General features: G+C 43.4%; 1 protein-coding gene across 1 annotated transcript; it reads left to right on the top strand.

Moving 5' to 3' along the window:
- The first annotated feature begins 2,407 nt into the window (after nucleotides 1-2,407).
- LOC107465563 (uncharacterized) lies at nucleotides 2,408-6,198 on the top strand. Its single transcript, XM_016084541.1, has 3 exons — nucleotides 2,408-3,079; nucleotides 3,896-5,321; nucleotides 5,792-6,198. Exons 1-3 carry the CDS (start codon nucleotides 2,408-2,410, stop codon nucleotides 6,196-6,198), a joined length of 2,505 nt encoding a protein of 834 aa, XP_015940027.1.
- The last annotated feature ends 5,271 nt before the right edge of the window (nucleotides 6,199-11,469 follow it).

Here is an 11,469-nt window from a genome sequence, read left to right as displayed (position 1 = left end):
AGTGCAGGCTTGGTGCGCAGGATGCTGCCCTGCCCTCGCGGAGGGCACGGCAGAGAAAGTTGGTGCGCCAGAATTGTGCTGTGGTGCGCTGCTGGTGCTGCCAGATGATGCTGCGGTGCGCCAGAATGGTGCCTTGGTGCGCCAGAATTGTGCCACAACAAAATGCTGCCCTGCCCTCGCGGAGGGCAGGGCAGTGTTTCCACTTTGATGTCCCAAGTTCGAAACTTGGATGCTACACACGCTACCCATTTTCCTTGGCTTTCTTGGCACCATAATGAAGCCTAGTTCCTTGCTTCCTTCTTGTTCCGCGTTCGAGACTTGTAGCAAGCATTTGGAGACATTTTCCTTTGGTTTTCTCCCCTTGTGAGCCCGATACTGCCCTTGTGGAGGGCAGGGCAACATTTTCTTCTTCTTGATTCCAAGGCACAGATTTGTGCTCTGCCCTTGTAGTGGGCAGGGCAGAGTTGCCTTTTTATGCTTTAGTGCCTTATGTTGCCCTCCTAGAGGGCAGTGTGCCCTTGTGGAGGGCAATGCTTGCCTCCCCTCTTTACATGCGGCACACTTCTCCTACCTTTGACCATGCTTTCTTCTCCTTAGGTCACGCTTTCTTAGGCCACGCTTTTCTCTTTTATTCTTTTCTTCACCTACAATAAACCAAAACAACAACTCCAAGTATCACTAAATTCACAAGGCTTATAAATCAATTAAAATTCAATTAAAATTAGCTTAAACCTCATGAGTTAACATTAATTTCATGGTGATTGTTTGATTTAAAGAAGTTATGCATTTTCACTCCAAATCACTTACTTAGGATGCAAGAAAGTGCATAAAGACTAATAAAACAAGTGAAATTAGCTTGAAAAATGGGTATATGATGACTTGTCATCAACGCGCACGCGTACGTCGCGCGTCTGCTCGAATTGCGAGATGGCCCAGTGGCGCGCGTGTACTTTGCGCGAGCGCGCCGATGTTCGAATATGATTTTTTTTAAGGGGTCACGTGACCTGGGCGTGGAGACAGTTGGAGATCCCATTTTGGGGAAGTGCCTTGGCGGGAAATGCTTAAAAGACCAGGGGTTAAAGGGTTAAGGGACTTTTTAGCTCATTTTTACATGTTTCTAGATTTTTCTCCTTGTGGTAGTTACACTCTTGGGTAGAGAGAGAGATCTCAAGCTCTCATTAGGGTTCATCTTCTTCAATTTCTGAATTCTCAATCACTCTTTGGTGACATCAAATTGCAATTCTCAATTTACTTTGTTCCTATTATAGATCTTCTTCTCTAATCTTAATTAGTGCTTGTAATTGATCAATTCTCATAGATCCTAGATTCAACCTTGTGGTTTTGGATTCTATCAATTTCTTGAGAAGTTCATTTCTATTGTTGTTCATTGTTAATTGTTGTTAATTTCTTGCGTTGAAGTGCTTTTAATTCTAATTTCTTCTCATTCTTACTATGTCTTTCATCCTTGCTCATCAAGTGTTTGATAAAATGCCAATACTAGTTATGGAGTAAAAGTTTCTTACTTAGCATAGGGGTTTGGACTATTAGAGAACGTTGAATAGTTTATGTCAATTGTTGATTGGAATTAGGAATTGCTAGTTGACTTGGAGTACACTAAAGCTAGATTTCCCTAGGGTAAAACTAGGACTTGTGACTCAAGTTATTTAATCTCATTTGACTTTCCCCTATACCTAGGGGTTAACTAAATGAAGCAAAGCCTAATTGTTATCATCATTGAAGAAACTATAATGATAGAATTTCTAATGCCAACCCTAGGCCAAGTCTTCTAATATTGATAGTTTACCACCTATTCTCGCTAAACATCTAGAAGAACTATAACAAAGCTTCCGAATCAATAATATGCATTCTCTAGCAATTCCAAGAGAAGACGACTCGGGAGACTAGTACTCTCGGTTATAGATTGTAGGATTGTTTGATGCGAAGTTTTGAGTGTCGATTAGACTATACTCACGATCATATCCATTATTGAATTCTAAATCAGCATGCTAAATTTCGTTTATCAAAATGGCGCCGTTGCCAGGGAAATGCTTAGTGTGCCATGTTATTGCTTAGAGTAAATATGTGTATATGTACATATTGCATTTCATTGTAATTCTTTGTTCAAGTAACTAAACCCCCATCATTACCATGAGTTTTACTTCTCCTTCATTGCATGACGCATTCACAACCGAATCCGAGCTTAGTCCCATTTGATCCGGAAATAGAATGAACTTTGCTTCATATTAGACAAGCTCAGAAGCGGTTAACTTTTGGGGAAAGTGAAAAGGTTTTCACCACCTTACCCACCTTACTAAGAGTAAACATTGAACCGTCACTCGAAGAAGGCAATAACCATTCTCCCATCAATATCACTAACAATTCTTCTTTTGCTTTAGGTACTATCACCATGGCCGCTCCGAGGAGAGTTACTATCAAGGAAGCGGGTGCATCGGATAATGTTCTTCAACCCCTTCATGTAACTCACCCCAACTTGAATGCAAACTTTGAACTCAAGACCGCTTTGATCAACCTCCTACCTAAGTTCCATGGACTTCCCGCACAAGACCCTATTCAACATCTCAAATATTTTCATCATATATGCTCAACAACTAGACGGGAAGGATCCGATGAGGTTGCTATATGGTTGTTTGCTTTCCCTTTCTCTCTTGAGGACAAGGCTAAAGAATGGTTCTACACCCTATCTAGTGAAGTCACTTCCGATTGGGACTTGCTTAGAAGAGGATTCTTGGATAAATTCTTGCCCCCGGAAAAGATGGATAGGCTAAGGAAGGAAATGTCATGTATTGTACAAGGTGAAACGGAACCACTATACGAATATTGGGAACGGTTTCGTAAGCTACTAGACGCATGCCCTAATCACATGATTGACACTCAAGTGTTGCTTGGATACATATGTCAAGGGATGCGAGAACAAGATAGAACTCTCTTGGACACTTCTAGCAATGGCTCTTTGTCTAAATATAAAACAGCGGAGGAGGCATGGCAACTTATCATCGACTTAGCCGAATTCAATCAACATATGAGACGAAGAGTCAACCGCCCAAAAACCGTAAATGAGGTATCAACTAGTAGCGAAACCACCGCTCTAACCAAATCCTTGAGCGAAATGACATCTATCTTGAGGCAACTCCAATTGAGCCAACAACAACCACAACAACCTCAACCATACCAACAACAACCTCAACCATACCAACAACAACCTCAACCATACCAACAACGTCCACCCCCTTAACAAAACAATCAACAATTGGTCCCTCAGAAAGTGTGTGGCATTTGTTCATGCTATTCCCACTACACGGATGAGTGCCCAAGCCTTTAAGAAGACAACACCTTGGTGGCTACTCACAATTTCTATGACCGCCCAAATCAAAGGTACTACCAAGGCGGTAATCCTAACCAAGGGTACCCTTATCAAGGAGGAAGCTACAATCAAGGGAGTGGCAATCAAAATCAAAATTGGAGGGACAATCACCAACAAGGAAATAGGGACAACAACAACAACAACGGAGGAGGTCAAAGATGGAACAACAACAACTCACAAAACCGGCCACCATACAACCAACAAAACCAACCATACAACCAACAAAACCAACAATGAAAGTACCAAACATACCAACCACCACATCAAAGACCACCACCCAACCAATCACAAGCCCCTCAACTCACATACCCGACCTCCCCATCTAACCAAGATGATACACTCCGGACCATCATTCAAGGCCAAAAGGAACTACAAAGCACACTTGCTTCCGGTCTCACTAGCCTCACCTCTACACTACAAGCCCTTCTCGCACGCATGGACCCACCGTCAAATCCCACTCCTTAACCCCCAACCCAAAGTGTCATCCCCTCTCAACCTCAACCCAATCCTAAGGGAGGCATCAATGCCATCACCCTAAGATCCGGAACACAATTAAAAGAGAATGGAGCAAAGGATTCAAATCTCGTCCTAACCGCTCAAGGGGAGGAGGGAATAGATATAGAAGAGGTAGTGGAAGAGGAGACACCACAAGTCATAGTTGAGAATGAAGAAGCTCGACCAACAAAAGAGACCCCCAAGACGAAGATAACCTTGGAAGAAGAAATTGCTCAACCACTCCCATTTCCAACACTTGCAAAGAAAGCTAAGAAGCGCATAGAGCTCAACCCCAAAATGATAGAAATGTTCAAAAAAGTCAAGGTAACCATCCCCCTTTTTGATGCTATCCATCAAGTTCCTAGATATGCAAAATTCCTTAAAGATCTATGCATGAACAAGGACAAAATTCTTGAATTGGAAACCATCCCATTGGGGAGTTCTATTTCCGCTTTAATAGGAACATTGCCTGAGAAGTGTGATGATTCGGGCCCTTGTATGGTCATTAGCACCGTCAATGGAGTTCGATCCCTAGATTGTATGTGTGATCTCGGCACATGTGTTAGCATTATGCCGCTCTCCGTCTACCAAGTATTGAAGTTACCACCGCTAAAGAGGTCGGCGGCGAGATTTGTCCTAGCGGATAAAAGCATAATAACCGTAGCAGGTGTGGCAGAAGATGTATTGGTGAATATTAAAGGGTTGGTATTTCCGATTGACTTCTATGTCCTTGAGATGCCATCAAATGAACCCGAGAGAGCATCATCTATCTTACTTGGAAGACCATTTTTGAGAACTTCTAGATTTAAGCTAGACGCCTACTCGGGAACCTACTCATTTGAGATAGATGGGAGAGTCGTGAGTTTTAGCCTAGAAGAAGCAATGAAGCATCCACCGGAGAATCACTCTCTATTCCGGTGTGACCTAATCAACAACATTGTTGCCGAAGTGCACCTTGCAAAGTTGGATGAGAAGTTCATCATTGAAGAAGCAAATGAGGATCCAAGCAAACTAAACACCACACACCACACAAACCATCCGAAAAAGATGGAATTGAAGCCACTACCACCCCACCTAAAGTACTCATATCTTGATGAAGCCCACAAGCTCCCCGTGATAATTGCAAAAGAGCTAACCCCTCAACAAGAAGAAAAGTTGCTAGATGTCTTGAGGAAAAACAAAAGGGCAATCGGGTGGAGTTTGGCGGATCTAGTGGGAATAAGCCCCCAAGTATGCGAGCACCGCATATTTCTTGAAGACGGAGCAAGACCAGTCCGACAACCTCAAAGGAGACTTAATCTAACCATTCTTGAGGTTGTGAAAAAGGAAGTCACTCGGCTACTTGAGGCGGACATCATCTATCCCATCTCGGATAGCGAGTGGGTAAGCCCGGTCCAAGTGGTGCCAAAGAAATCCGGGGTGACCACAATCAAAAATGAAAGCGGTGAACTTATAGCAACAAGGGTGCAAAATTCTTGGAGGGTATGCATAGACTACCGAAGATTGAATGCAGCCACAAGAAAAGATCACTTCCCACTACCGTTCATTGATCAAATGCTTGATCGATTAGCCGGTAAATCATATTATTGCTTTCTTGATGGTTACTCCGGATACTTCCAAATACACATTGCTCTAGAGGACCAAGAAAAAACCACATTACTTGCCCCTTTGGAACGTATGCTTGCAAGCGTATGCCATTTGGCCTATGCAACGCACCGGCAACGTTTCAAAGATGCATGATGAGCTTATTTGCAGACTTCCTAGAGCAATGTATGGAAGTTTTCATGGACGATTTTAGCGTGTATGGTGACTCATTTGATCATTGCTTAGGCAACCTTGAAAAAGTCTTAGAGAGATGCACCAAAACAAACCTTGTCTTAAATTTTGAAAAATGTCATTTCATGGTCAAACAAGGCATTGTTTTGGGACACATAGTCTCAAAAGAAGGCATCTCCGTAGATCCGGCAAAAATAAATGTCATATCTAGTTTACCTTACCCCTCCTCCGAGAGGGAAGTCCGCTCCTTTCTTGGACATGCAGGATTCTACCGGAGGTTCATCAAGGACTTTAGCAAAGTATCCTTACCTCTCTCTCGACTACTACAAAAGGACACTGAATTTGAGCTGAGCAAAGAGTGTATGGAAGCATATGACAAGCTTAAAGTGGCATTGACACAAGCTCCTATTGTGCGAGGGCCGAATTGGACTCAACCATTTGAAATCATGTGCGATGCTTCGAATTATGCGATAGGAGCCGCATTAGCACAACGCGAGGGTAAGATTCCCTATGTCATAGCTTATGTTATGCTTCCAAAACACTAGATGGGGCCCAATCCAACTACACTACTACCGAAAAGGAACTCCTAGCTATCGTTTTTGCTTTGGACAAGTTCCGATCCTATCTTCTTGGTTCCAAGATAGTAGTGTACTCGGACCACACGACATTAAAGTACTTGTTGATCAAAAAGGAATCAAAACCGAGATTAATTCGATGGGTGCTTTTGTTACAAGAATTTGACTTGGAGATCAAGGATAGGAGTGGTTCCCAAAACTTAGTAGCGGACCATTTAAGTCGCATCGAACACACAAAAAGCGACACCACTCCTATCAATGACTCTTGGTTTCACACACCTTCCCTCCCAACCTCAACAAACATCAAAAGGATAAGCTGAAAAGCGAATCCAAATACTATGTTTGGGACGATCCCTATTGTGGAGGTGTGGAGCAGACCAAATAGTGCGACGGTGCATACCCCAAACCGAATTCCAAGCAATCTTGGACGCTTGCGATTCTTCCGAAGTCGGTGGCCACTACGGCCCCCAAAGAACGGCAAGAAAGGTCCTTGATTGTGGATTTTGGTGGCCAACCCTTCTAAAAGACTCTTCCCTCTATTACAAATCTTGTCCCCAATGTATTCGGTTTGGAAATATTTCTAGGAAGGATGAAATCCCCCAACAAAATATGCTTTTTTGTGAAAATTTTGATGTATGGGGAATCGACTTCATGGGACCATTTCCAAATTCCAATGGCTTTCTCTACATTTTGTTAGCCGTCGATTATGTGTCGAAATGGGTAGAGGCAATCCCCACCCGAACGGATGATGCTCATGTTGTTTTTTCTTTCGTGAGGAACAATATCATTTGTCGTTTTGGCTCCCTGAGAGCAATCATAAGCGACCAAGGATCCCATTTTTGCAACAAGAAAATGGACGGCCTCATGAGAAAGTATGGCATTACACACAGAATTGCCACGACCTACCACCCGCAAACAAACGGCCAAGCTGAGGTTTCTAATCGGGAAATTAAACATGTGTTGGAAAGAATTGTGAAGCCGAATAGGAAGGATTGGAGCACTAAGCTCTCCGATGCACTTTGGGCATATCGAGCGGCTTACAAAACACCCATTGGCATGAGCCCTTTTAGGCTTGTATACGGTAAAGCATGCCATTTACCGGTAGAAATCGAACACAAAGCTTACTGGGCCATAAAGGAATGCAATATGAGTTTGGGTGGAGCCGGAGTAGAAAGAAAGCTTCAATTGGCGGAATTAGAATGTTTAAGACTAGAAGCCTATGACAATTCTAGACTCTACAAGGAAAAGATGAAAGCCATTCATGACAAGAACATCAGGAGAATGGAATTTAGACCCGGTGAGCTAGTCCTCGTTTACAACTCAAGATTAAGGTTGCTACCCGGAAAGCTTAGATCAAGATGGGATGGACCTTACCAAGTAGAGAAATAGAACCTTACAGGGTTTACCACTTGCGCCACCCATCAAGTCCGGACATTTTCAAGGTAAATGGGCACCGTCTCAAATTATACCATGGTGAGCAAAGAAAGAACTCCAAGGAAATTGAAGTGTTCCTCTTGAGGGATGCACCTCTTGAACAAGAACCTTGAGCTAGTGGAAGTCCAACTTAAGGACGGTAAACAAAAGTGCTAGGTAGGAGACACCCTACCATGGTAAGATCTACCATTTGTACATAGCCATTGAATTCTTCTTTGATTGCTACTTGCCCAAGTCTTGACTTCATGTTTTGTAGCTAGGTATTTGATGAAGTTGTAGCTAGATTTGATTTCAAACCTGTTTCAATTGTTGAGTTCGTTGGTACTTTATCATGTAGAACAGAATTTCTATAGTGCTTGAGTGGCTGTTTGGAGGGTTGAAGTGCTTGAATTGGTGCAAGAACATGAAAACTTTGAAATAGCACCATCCCGCGCGAGCGCGCACCTGGCGCGTACGCGCATACGAGGCACTTCCGACCATCCACGCGAGCGCGCCACGTGCGCGGACGCATGCATTACAAGAATTACCCCTCCATACATTTTCCAGAAAGTTGCGCCCACACTACGCCGGCACCATGCCTGAGGCACAGGCCACTCACGCGTGCGCGCACATGGTGCGTATGCACTCTTTTAGCAACTCGCGGGTCGACGTGCTAGCGCATCTTGCGCGCGCGCGCCGATCGCCCCTGTGCACTTCTAGTACATCTTCCAGAGAGTTGGGCCACTCTCGCGCCTGTACTGAGCCCCCAGCACACCGCTTCTGCCGCGTGCGCACACTAGGTGTCGACGCGTCAGTCCGCTCATGACGCTAGGGACGCGCCCGCGCCCATGCCGCGCACACACCCCTAGTCCTGCAGCAACCTCTAGGCCATTTTTTCAGAGAGTTGAGCCAATCCTAGGCCGATCTCATGCCTGAGGCATAACATCATTGCCGCGTGCGCGCACCTGTCGTGCGCGCCAACATCCCTGCAGCCAACTTTTGGTACTTCTTCCAGAAAGTTGTGCCACCTCTGAGCCAACCTTGTGCGCGCACGCGCCATTACCCTATCTCGCTTTCCTGCGCGGGTGCGCACCGTGCGCGCACGCGTGGATATCCGACGTGAATATAATAGGGGAGCACACTTGCTCCCATCATTCTCCTCTTCCCTTCTCTTCTTGCCCCCCTCTACCATCCACTACCATTTTTCCTTCCAAACACCTACCTCCCACCATCATCTCCGGTGACCACCCACCTCCGGTGGTCCCTACTTTGCTCCCTCCATTCTCCATCACCCCACTATACAACCTCCTCTCCCATACCCCCCTTTCCATCTCTCTCAAGGTACTATACTATGCCTCCCTCTTGCTCTACTTCTCTCTTTTGCTTCTTAGTTAGTTGATTTTATTCTCTTTTAGGTCGTTCTTTTTTCTTCTTCTTTTTCTACCCCCCTCTTTTGAACCCTCACTTCTTTGGGGTGTTTTTGCTTAGTTCTTTATGGGTGTTTTTTTTTCTTCTAACTTCTTTTGCATTGATGGATGAGATATGTTGCATGATTTTCTTACAACCATTGTGCATTGTAGTGATTCATATTGGTTTGTGGAATGTTACATTGCTCTCCCTTCCCCCATTTACTTACTACAAAAGGGTGCGTGCCAAGTGTTTGAGGAAAAGCATACATGATTTTTTGAGCTCATTGTGACTCATTGCTTCTTAACTATGTGTTTTTCCCAATACCTTAGTTGCTCTTTGGTACACCCTCATATTCTACAATCCACCTACTCACCTTTTCATACTTGCTTTCCACTCTTGGTATTTGTAGGTATATACTTCTCATGCCTTTTACTTGCATGCTTACATTACCCCTATACCACATGCCAGTGATTTGCCTTGCTTATCAAATATTATCTTAGTTACATGTTATAGCTGTCATATAATGACGATACTCATACTCTTAGGGCACAATTTCTCACTCGCATGATCCCATTTTTTCTATTACACTTCCTTGGGTTTGATATCATCTCTATTCTCTACTATCGCAGGATGGTTGATGACAAGTCATCATATACCCATTTATCAAGCTAATGTCACTTGTTTTGCTAGCATTTATGCACTTTCTTGTATCCTAAGTAAGTGATTTGGAGTGAAAATGCATAACTTCTTTAAATCAAGCAACCACCATGAAATTAATGATAAATCATGAGGTTTAAGCTAATTTTAATTGAACTTTAATTGATTTATAAGCCTCTTGAATTTAGTGATACTTTGAGTGGTTGTTTGGTTTATTATAGGTGAAGAAAAGAAAAGAGAAGGAAAAGCGTGGCATAAAAAGTGTAGCCCAAGAAAAGGAAAGCGTGGCCAAAGAGGAGAGAAGCGTGCCGCATTGCAATGGAGGAAGCAACATTGCCCTCCACAAGGGCAGACTGCCCTTTAGGAGGGCAACATAGAGAACCAAACGAGAATAGGCAACTCTGCCCTGCCCACTACAAGGGCAGAGCACAAAATGGTGCCTTGGAACCAAGAGAAAGCAAACTCTGCCCTGCCCTTGTGGAGGGCAGAATCGGGCTCTATAAGGAAGAAAATCAAGAGGAAAATATCAACCATGCATGCTACAAGGTTCGAACAAGGAACCATGAGGAAGCCAAGAACTAAGGTCCACTACCGTGCCAAGAAGCCAAGAAAAAATGTAGCGTGTTTGCCTCCTCCGTGATTCGATCTGGCGCACCAAGGGCGCACCAAACTCGCACCATGCCGCACCATGTCGCGCCAAGCTCTTGCACCATGCATCAATTTTCTGCCCTGCCCTCCACAAGGGCAGGGCAGCCTCCTGGGAGTGATTTTCATGGGCCGAAAATCCAAATTAAATTCCCATTTTAATTCATTTCTTCACCAAACCAAAAGCCCATCCAAATCCTAAAATCCAAGAATAGAAAGTGTATAAATAGAAGCTAGCTTGATGGAATTAGGACCTTTGCTTTTCATTTTAACTTTTTACCTCTATTTTCAATTCTTACTTAGCATTTTGCACTTCCTTTGAGCATTCTTGAGAGACTTGTCCGAGCACTAAGAGGATCAAGGGAGAATTGACCGATCTCCTTCCTCATTTCACTTGGGCAATTCTACTTTTCTGTTTTTGAGTTTTGGGTGTGTGAAATTGAGGAAATTCTGTCTCAATTCCCATTCAAACTCCTTGCACTTTGTTTTCTGCATAATTCAATTCCAATTCTGTTCTTCTATTGTTTCTTCTTTAATTTTCTGTCAATTGCTTAGATAATTCAGATCTGGGAAGGAAATTGGGTTTTAGGCTCTGCTACCTAAGCCCTTTGGTCCTGAGATCACAACTCATTTTGGGTTCTTCTGTGAACCTTTACTGCATCTTATTTTCTTTCTGTTTGAATGATATTTGCTTCTGATTTAATTTCTGCTCAATCAATTGCTGCAATTTACTTCTCCTTTGTTTAGATTTTGCAATCCCAGTCCTCAAACCCCTTTTATATTCAAGCCATTTATCTTTCTTGCCATTTAAGTTACTGCAATTTAAGTTTCTTGCACTTTAAGTTTCAGTCATTTACTTTCTTGCTCTTTAAGTTTTTGCAAATTTACAATTCTGTTCTTTAATTTACTGCACTTTTCCCTTCCCCCTTTACATTTACTGTCATTTACTTCTTGTTAAACACAAATCACTCAACCAAAACTTGATTCGCTTGACTAAATCACCCACTAAACTAAAATTGCTCAATCCTTCAATCCCTGTGGGATCGACCTCACTCATGTGAGTTATTATTACTTGATGCGACCCGGTACACTTGCCGGTGAGTTTTGTGTTGGATC

The sequence above is a fragment of the Arachis duranensis genome, chromosome 9 (assembly GCF_000817695.3).
Source record: "Arachis duranensis cultivar V14167 chromosome 9, aradu.V14167.gnm2.J7QH, whole genome shotgun sequence".
NCBI classification, from domain to species: domain Eukaryota; kingdom Viridiplantae; phylum Streptophyta; class Magnoliopsida; order Fabales; family Fabaceae; genus Arachis; species Arachis duranensis.
The sequence above is the reverse complement of the archived record's forward strand: the minus strand, read 5'-3'. Positions and strand labels throughout refer to the sequence as shown.

Excerpts from the sequence above, each read along its gene's own strand:
- LOC107465563 (XM_016084541.1), top strand. The coding sequence starts at position 2,408 with ATGGCCGCTCCGAGGAGAGTTACTATCAAGGAAGCGGGTGCATCGGAT. Across the intron at positions 3,080-3,895 it reads GCCCAAAAACCGTAAATGAG|GGAGGCATCAATGCCATCAC; the intron begins GTATCAACTAGT and ends CCCAATCCTAAG. Across the intron at positions 5,322-5,791 it reads CACAATCAAAAATGAAAGCG|GCATTGTTTTGGGACACATA; the intron begins GTGAACTTATAG and ends TGGTCAAACAAG.